Source organism: Triplophysa dalaica, chromosome 8 (genome assembly GCF_015846415.1).
Source record: "Triplophysa dalaica isolate WHDGS20190420 chromosome 8, ASM1584641v1, whole genome shotgun sequence".
Classification (NCBI taxonomy): domain Eukaryota; kingdom Metazoa; phylum Chordata; class Actinopteri; order Cypriniformes; family Nemacheilidae; genus Triplophysa; species Triplophysa dalaica.
The window spans coordinates 23,073,289-23,082,678 of record NC_079549.1 but is presented as its reverse complement, the minus strand read 5'-3'; the positions used below and the strand labels follow the sequence as shown (position 1 = coordinate 23,082,678).

Sequence of the window (9,390 nt, the reverse complement as noted above, 5' to 3'; positions counted from 1 at the left end):
AAAAGTTCACCTTTGCATTCAGTTCATTCATTTATGTTATGCACAACATACAGTTTGTAATGAAAAAATATGCGTAACAGAAAAATGTGCTCTCACATATGCACTCTATTTAATGTAATAAAGAGATGAAAGAACATGAAAAGAAACACCCAGTGTCACGATCGCATGTCTCTGACACTCAATGCAGACGAGCTGTGCTGCTCAACTCAATGCACCCGCACTCAACAGAGTTCTGGGAGTGAATCACATCCCGAAAGACACTTCCACGGAAAGTTGAGCGAAATGCTGAGCAAGTCAAGCAACGACTGTTCGTTCCTTCACACTGAGGAATGACACGTTGGAGGAAGCGCCTTTATAACCTGAAAAACTGCAACCGGACGGATTTACAGCGCAAAGAGATGTATGTTTAATACAGTCTGTTTCCTGGACATTGAACATTGAAGCGAACGCGAGCAAACAAAGATTCCTGAAGATTGATGCGCTTTTATAAAGCCGTGCACTATTATGGTCAGTAACTAATTCATTTTTTATTTTTATTTTTTTAATGAAAAAAAGCTAAATACTTATACGTTAAAGATAACACAGGCTATACGTGCATAATAGCTGATAGTTTGAGTATTCGGACACTGTTCTGGCACATTTGTTTGCTTATGATGGTTCTCCTCACCTGAAGGGCTGTAACAAGGTGTGCGTGGCGGTGGGAGGCGCTGTTGTCGTCATCACGCTCATCGTTATTCCCACGGCAATTTACGTCAACAGTGAGTGACGCATCTTTCATTCTTTTATACTGAAATTGGATTATTGTTGTTTTCCATCGATTTCCAGGTAAAGTCGTTGAATTTTTAAAATGTGTTTTGATCATAAATGTACTGATTTTTTAAAACACAAATATTTAAATAAAAATAAAGAACACATACATTGACTTGTTACCTTATCCTTTAGTTTCTGATACTTGAAGTAAAATGTGAACGTAAAATGTTTGCAGCAGCGCCCTCATGTGAACACAAACTGTATTGTTAATGTGACAATGTCTCATGCTGCAGCATATCATTTGTTTCTTATATATTTTTTTAAATAAAATGTATTATTAAATTGTATATAGGCTTCTGTATTTGTAAATTGTGTTACTTTTCTAATTATTATTTTCGTTTATACTCTTATTTCCAAAGTATTGAACTTCCTCCCCTCACTGTGGTTTTAGGAGCAGATTCGGTATTAAAGAGAACGTATTCTTTTGACGATTTTTACAATGATACTATCAGGTATAAAACATACAATCTCCGCTGGATATCAGGTACGACACCTAAAGACACCTGGTTTGTATTTATTGCAATAAAGTCTGACTCACCCTGACATGTGTGCTCATGTAATTCTCCGTCTCATTCCCAAAAAGACACAGAATACCTCCATAAAACAAGTGAGGGCCACGTTTACCTGCACAACGTTAAAAATATGAAGAATTCAATATTCTTAAGCAACACAACTTTTGTAAGATGAATCATTCTTCATGAATTCTTATTAAAGAAGGTCAAACATATCCATCGTCTCTTACATTTGTTCTGTTATTGTCACTTTTTGATTCGATTCACAGGCTCAAGTGGATGCCACAGATTACTTTGTGTCTGAAGACAGGCAGTTTGTCATCTTCGTGAGCAACTACTCAAAGGTAAAAACACTAAATCATAACAACCGTCCAGGCAAATACATAAAAAGAGTAAATCTCTAACCAGTCAAATTGCCTCAACAGCAATGGAGACATTCTTTCAACGCATCTTATCATATGTACAGCATGGGGACTCAGTAAGTAACACATCATATCATCACAATAAATATACAATTATGAGTCGGGATTTAATTTATCACATGCCAATTACGCATATAAGTATGTGTGATTTTCTATTTCAGGGAATTTATCTCCGAGGGTCAAATTCCACACCTCACACAACTCTTAGTTTGGGCACCAAAAGGAAATAAAATGGTGAGTTACAAACCTCAGACACTCTGTACTGTCTAACATCGTCCGACTGAGAGATTTCCAAATGTATTTTTATCAAACTCATCACACAATTCGCCCTCACAGAATAGTACAAATAAAACGTACCGAACCCTTTTTGAAAGAAGATGAATTCACATTGACGTCTTTATAATCAAGTGTGTATTGTTGCCCAACCTCCTCGGTTTTATAGATGATAAATCTACCTTCAAAACACATACTTTGCCACAGAAATGTATATAAGGATAACTGGGACACTTTTATGGCAAGCCGAATTTGCTTTAAATCATTCTCTGGATATGAATTTTTTAATATCAACAATTACATTTTTACTACTAAAAATTATCAATTTTGATATCAAGAATAGAATTTCTACTAGTAACAATGTGAATTCTTGATATCAACAATGACGTCGTCACACGCAGAAATGTGTATTCTTGATATCATAAATTGAATCTCATCTAGCAAAAAAATTAATTCTTGAAATCTGTGATTGCAGATTTTGACCAGTTAAATAACACTATAGTCTGCCAATCAAATTTAATTGCAGATATCAATAATTTATTTCTTACATGCTAAAAATCTTATTTCAGATATCGGAAATGCAATTCTTACTAGTAAAAAAAAATTAAATAAAAAATGAACTTGTTACTAGTAAAATGTAAATTCCTGATATCAAGAATTCAATTTGCACTAGTTGAAATTCTCATTCATGATATCTGTAAATAAATTTTAACATGTTGCATTTGGTATTTCAGGAAATAGATTTCAGATATCACTAAATCTGAGAGTATTTTTTTTTACAAGTAGGAATTTGCATGTCTAAAATCAGAAATAAGATTTTTGACATGTAAGAAATTCATTATTGATATCTGAAATTGAATTTGAATGGCAGTCTTTTTGGATATTTAACTAGTTAAAATGCAATTATAGATATCAAGAATATCGTTTTTTACTGGTGGAAATTACATTTTTGATATCAAGAATACACATTTCTGTGAGAGATTGCTTGATTGTTGATATCAAGAATAAACATCTTTACTGGTGAAAATGTAATAACTGTTATCAAAAATAGCAATTGTTACTAGTAGAAATTCTATTCTTGATGTCAAGTCATTATGATGTAATTAGTAAAAATTTAATTGTTGATATCAAAAATTCATATCCTGAGAATGATTAAAAGCTAATTCGGCTTGCCATTCACAATACGATCCTGTGATCTGTGCTGCTTTGATATTGTCTGTCCCAAAGGCTTATGTCTGGAATTTTAACATTTACCTCAAAATCAACGCCACCGCTGAACCAGTGCAAGTCACCAAAAATGGAAAAGTAAATGAGATTCTCAATGGAATACCAGACTGGGTTTATGAGGGTAACCCAACCTCATCCATTCACTCATTTCTTTGTTAACACATGACCTATTGTTGTCACCTAAATCTCGGTTTCTCATTTCTGCTCTCAGAGGAAATTTTCGGCTCAAATGAAGGCATTTTGTGGTCTCCAGAAGGGAAATATCTGGCGTATATACAAATAAATGACACTGGAGTTCACAACATTGAATACTCAATGTATGGAGATGAGCAATACCCCACCAGAGTGTTGATCCCCTACCCAAAAGTAAAGATCTCACTGCTTCATAGTTCATCGTACATCAGTGTTTTTTTTGTTTTAAGATGTAACGATAACATTTTGCATGTTAATGTGTACAGCCCACTTCAAATAAATGTGTAATACGATGTCGTTTCTTTTCACGAAGGCAGGCAGCGTTATTCCCAGAGCAAAGCTGTTTGTGGTCGATGCTGAAAATCCATCCAAACGCTCAGAAGTCGTGGTCCCGAAACCCATCGGAGTGGGGTGCGTACTTCTCATGTTATACACTAATAACGTGTCGCGTCTTAAACCAGAAGATAAACGTCATCGCCGGGATTGTTTTGCTCTTTCTCAGAGATCACTACCTGAGCTCAGTCACGTGGGTGACAGACACACGTCTGGCCGTTCAATGGGTGCCTCGCAGACAAGACCGGGTCCTCCTGCAGATTTACGACTATGATGGCACCAGCTGGAAAGAAGTCTCGGTCAGATTTGTGTTCTTTTGAAGGTATCCAGGCCAGATGAAACTATTCGGGTACTTACTACAGTTTTATGTTTTTTAATTTTAGAAATTTGAGCAGAAGAGCAGAACTGGCTGGATTGGTCGGGTGAGTTGCAGCCATCACATAAAAGCTTTAAATTGCCCCGATGTTCACTGAAGATTTGAGTTGATTTGAGTTGATGTGAAATCTTGATGCGTGTGTGTGTTTTTTTTACAGTATTACCCTTTACCTCCACAATTTGCCAAAGATAACACAAGTTTTTACAAGGTGATGAGTGATGACAGAGGTTACAAACATCTCCACTACGTCAATGGAGTGAGTTTCTTTTGTTTTGAGACATGAGGACATCTGAGCTGAGACGTGCCATTGACAATGAAATGTAACCAGTAAAGAAACGCTGTTCTTACAAGTTGTTGATCAGTCAACTTTGTTTTGTAGGGTAAAGCAGAAGCCATTACCTCAGGCAAATGGGAAGTGATATACATCTCTGTAGTAACCAAAGATGCTATGTGAGTATGAAAAAGATGAAAAAACTCTTCTCATGTGTTTTATTACTCGGATGTTCCCATACACCTTGCTCTTTTCACAGATACTATGTGAGTAATGAATACATGGGAAGACCTGGACAGAGGAACCTTTACAAGTAATCATACTTTGTCTTTCTTATACGTCAGCCTTTTGCTTTAAAAGAAGTTAACGTTTCTTTTTCGACAAGAAAGTATACTTTCAGTCATGGATGCTTCAGAAAAAAACTTTGTGTAATTCACCTAGTGTACTTCATAGCAGAAGTGCATTTTCAGATTTTAACCGAAGATTGTGAGGGTACATGAATTAAAAAAACAAAATTATAAACGCTGCAATATATTAGGAAAATAATAATTGTCATTTTTTATTTCACTGGGACTTTAACAAAGTATACTGAAAAGTATACTTTTATTAACTAAAAAGTAGGCAAATTTTAAAAAGTAGTATTACATTTATGAAAGTAGTATTAAAATGGTACACTTCAAAGCATACTAGTATGAGCTACATAAAGTATACTTAAGCTTAAGTATACTTAATAAAATACAATTTGAGTATACTTTTTTTTACCGAAAGCATGAAATGTTTACTGCCGTGCCCTATAACTGTAAGATAATAAATACTTTATCATGATCTTAAAAGAGTTGCATAATATTAGCGGTCAGCCGTTCGGTCACTTTGATTCTGGTTGCCAGTAGAGGCCTAGTTACAGCAAAAACTATGAGGAAAACATTTTAAAATAGTACTGGTCATCATTTCTGAAACAAAACTTAAAACCATAACTTCCCCCTTAAAACAGAGGGAAACAATTCATTACATTTTTTTACGATTCTCATCTCTCCTTGCTTTTATAAAACCTCTTTTAAAAAAACATCTGTTTTTCAGGATTTCTATCACCACAGATGGTCATTCTTCTCCTGAGTGCATCACCTGCTCTCTGCATCCGGACAGATGTCAATATAACTCGGCTTACTTCAGCACTAACGCCTCATACTTCCGCATGGACTGTTACGGTTAGTGAACACGCTTTTACTCCTGCTCGCATGAAACAACATGCAGTTAGATACCTCAGATGATCTGAGGAGACATTACAGGGTGACACTAAACTAGAACTAATAAACTCATCTTACAGGCCCTGGACTTCCACTATTTATACTGATGGAGAACAAAGGTCCTGTTAAAGGTTTGTGTGACACAATCAAACCCTTTGATATGCTAATGAAGGATCATTTCACCCAAACTTGAGCGTTCTGTCATTATTTACTCGCCCTCATGATAGTCTGATAGACATTTGTTGTTATTTGTTTCAATTCGAAGAGAAACTTTTCATGTGTGGACTATAAAGATGTCAGAATTCAGGTTTGGAAATTGGAATGGCTTGAATGAATGATGACAGAATTTTTTTGTCATGTTTTGGGGTCGATTTTTCAGTGATTCTAAATAAACGTGTTTTGTTCTTTAGAGGTTCAGGTCCTGGAGGACAATAAGAAATTGGAAAGCATTCTGACCACTGAACTTCTCATGCCCACTATCAAACGCTCTACGATGAAGATCGCCGGATACAGTATGTAAAATGATTTAACGTTCTGAGTAGTTCGATAATCTGATGGTCTAATGCTGTTTGGTGGTCTATTTGCAGATCTGTGGTATCAGATGATGTTACCTCCAGATTTTGACTCCTCCAAAAAATATCCTCTTTTAATTGATGTGTAAGTTTCCATTGTTGTTGCCTACACTTGGCTGTGTGTGTCTTCGTATGCCTCTCAATATTACTTGTTGCGTGATATGCATGAAAAAATAATGACATGAAACCTGTATTTTGCTTTTATGAAATTACAAATTTTCCATCTAGCTTTTCGACAAATGCATGCATCTCCCGAAAGAGAAGAATGCCATTTAAAAAAAATACATTTTATTAAAACAGGTTATTTATTTTTTATTTTTATGTTGAAAATATAGGTACGGGGGTCCGGGCAGCCAGAACACGGACTATGTTTTCAGACTGGAGTGGGCCACGTACTTATGCAGCACAGAGAAGGTGGTCGTGGCTAGCTTTGACGGCAGGGGAAGCGGTTACCAGGGTGATGAGATAATGCACGCCATCTATAAGCGACTGGGCACGTATGAGGTGGAAGATCAGATCTCGGCCGTGAGGTGAGCCAAAGGGAGCGATGTGCACACGCTCGGCACTGACACCTGCTCACACCTGCTGCCTGTGAGTCAGACGGGTGACGACGAGCATTACATTTAGTGTGATGTAAATCTCATAGACGCGTGAGAGACGCGAGGCCGGTGCAAAATCAGACAGATTGAAAGAAATTGTTTGTTATGTAGCATGCATCAAAAAGATATGAAGGTCACTTGAGTTTAATTTAATACTGTTAAAAGCTACACTATCTATTAAAGTATGTACATTCGATTTGTGTTATTGTTTGCAATATTTTTAAGGAACAAATTGCTTTTCGTGCATGTTTGTGTCTCATTTCAGAAAATTCATCGAAATGGGTTTTATTGACCAAGATAAAATTGGAATATGGGGTTGGGTAAGTGGAACTTTTACCCCATTCAAAGTGCTTTCAGATCTGCAAATTCTGACGATTGGTTTTATTGTGTTGGCCTGATGAAATATCAACATGTTCTTATTGTGGAATTTATTTCCAAAATCCCTAGATAGCTTTTTTTACCTGGCAACCATTCAGAACGCCCAAGAAAATTTAAATGAGATTAAACGGTGGGATGAAGTCAAGGGTCAAATAAGTGTGCTAACATGCTTTCGTTTGTGTTGTTGACAGTCATATGGTGGATATGTGACGTCTATGGTTCTGGGTTCAGGGAGCGGCCTGTTCAAATGTGGAATTGCTGTGGCTCCTGTTGCTAAGTGGGAGTATTATGGCATGTGATGTCACTAATTTCTGATGCGTAAATAAGCGCATTTTATGTATTTCTGAATTCATCGCTTAATTACTCATTTAGCAACAGAATGAATGACAGGAATTTTATATCTCAATGTTTCACAGATGCTGTTTATACAGAGAGGTACATGCACCGGCCTGAAGAAAACTCAGACGGCTATAAAGTAATGTAAACTTATGTAGGCTAAATATGTGTTTATATAATAGATATCAGTGATTATAAATGAACGGCTTCAATTATAAATTGATTGCTTTTGGTATTTTGTAAAAAAAAATTGTAGAACTCCACAGTGACCAGCAGGGCACAAAACTTCAACTCAGATCAATACTTACTGGTACACGGAACTGCAGATGGTAAACACATTTTCATCTGAACATCTGTAACGTTTATAGAGGTTTGTTTGTTATGTGATGGATTATATGAATGATGCGCTCTGTTTGATTGTCTCTGTTGCTCTAGATAATGTTCACTTCCAGCAGGCCGCCCAAATTTCTAAAGCCCTGGTGGAAAGTCAAATTGTTTTTCAAGCGATGGTAAGTATAAGGTCATGACAACATACTGTTTATGACTAAATGTTTTTACTGTAAGACAAACAATAATAAGAACCATCAACATTGTCTATATGAGATTCACCTATTAGATATAATAATATATTATGACATTCTAGTATGTCTGTACCCATACTCTATGTCTGTTTTTAGTGGTACACCGACAAGGATCACAGTCTGTCTGGTAGAGCACGTTACCACCTGTACTCACACTTAAATAAATTTCTGGATAATTGCTTGCTTAAGAAAAATGGAGTATGAAGACACAAAGACTGTTGAAGATTCTCTTCATGTTAGTGTGTAGTGTAACATGTCGAAGGGATAAGAGAAAGTGTAAAAAAATTTACATGACATTGACATTCATTATTACTTTGTGTAAAATTTCTACTATTAAATTGCTGTGATTGTACCATGAATGCGACCTGATATGAACGTTGGCATGTTTCTATAATATTTTTATATTTCTGTTTTGTGCTGTTGTGTTTATGCACTGAATTTAATGTGTGATTTGAGCATGTGGTATGTAAGAACATTTCTTGGTTTGGAGACCTTTTACTCAATGTTTTGTATTTCATTCAAGTGATAAAAAATTAAGAAAAATGTCTGTGTCTTAAATAATAATTTGAGGTCTTTTATGGCATTTTATATTTTATGTGTGTATTTTTGTATATGCAATTAAAAGACTATCATATTTTATTGCTTTTAGGAACAGTGCCATCTGGTGGTTAAGCTATTGAACTTGCTGGTTTAAAAGTCAGATAGCTTTAGTACATAAATAAGGTTTGATATCTATACTCTAATTCCATGTAAATTTAAGCACATAACACATTTAAAATAGTCTTTTTCCTCTGGGAAAATGGGCCAAAATATTATCTCTCGCTCAGAGGTGTATAACTAAAAGTCTTAGTATGTACTGTATTAACTTCCATTAAAAGTGATCTAAGAAATGTTTGAGTTCATATTGAGATCTTTAATAAAATCGACTTTTGATTGCACACTTGACAAATCTGAGCTCAGTTTGAGATCTATTTTAAAACTCTGATGGAGATATTAATGATCTGTTTGTTCATTAATTAATACATGTATTAATTAATGTTTAGGAGAAATAAGTGAGATAATAAAGGCATCTGATCTGTGTTTTTATAGACACAGGCGTTTAACAGTGCAGAGAGAAACATTTTTGTTGAAGTACACCTGAAAGTATGATCTATTTTATTCAGATTCCCATCTCCATCATAATGGTAAAAAACCACGGAGATCGTATCTTGTTACTCTAAACGTCCGATACCTCTTCCTGAAAGTTATGCAATTATTGTCTTTC

The 9,390-nt window shown here is 35.5% G+C and overlaps 1 protein-coding gene across 2 annotated transcripts; it reads left to right on the top strand.

Moving 5' to 3' along the window:
* Positions 1–198: 198 nt before the first annotated feature.
* On the top strand, positions 199–8,973 carry fap (fibroblast activation protein, alpha). 2 transcript variants are annotated; one of them, XM_056754977.1, is made up of 26 exons: positions 199–507; positions 674–758; positions 1,202–1,294; positions 1,394–1,488; positions 1,592–1,666; positions 1,748–1,800; positions 1,906–1,978; positions 3,245–3,365; positions 3,456–3,610; positions 3,750–3,847; positions 3,939–4,068; positions 4,153–4,191; positions 4,303–4,401; positions 4,525–4,595; positions 4,676–4,729; positions 5,494–5,621; positions 5,741–5,791; positions 6,071–6,172; positions 6,248–6,317; positions 6,568–6,762; positions 7,097–7,151; positions 7,401–7,500; positions 7,626–7,684; positions 7,802–7,874; positions 7,981–8,054; positions 8,223–8,973. In XM_056754977.1, exons 1-26 carry the CDS (start codon positions 505–507, stop codon positions 8,328–8,330), a joined length of 2,259 nt encoding a protein of 752 aa, XP_056610955.1. In that variant the 5' UTR covers positions 199–504; the 3' UTR covers positions 8,331–8,973. The 2 variants fall into 2 exon arrangements, with proteins under 2 accessions (XP_056610955.1, XP_056610956.1); XM_056754978.1 differs by lacking the exon at positions 199–507 and having other exon boundaries at positions 752–825.
* The last annotated feature ends 417 nt before the right edge of the window (positions 8,974–9,390 follow it).

Excerpts from the sequence above, each read along its gene's own strand:
- fap (XM_056754977.1), top strand. Across the intron at positions 4,596-4,675 it reads GTAGTAACCAAAGATGCTAT|ATACTATGTGAGTAATGAAT; the intron begins GTGAGTATGAAA and ends CTCTTTTCACAG. Across the intron at positions 7,501-7,625 it reads TGCTAAGTGGGAGTATTATG|ATGCTGTTTATACAGAGAGG; the intron begins GCATGTGATGTC and ends AATGTTTCACAG.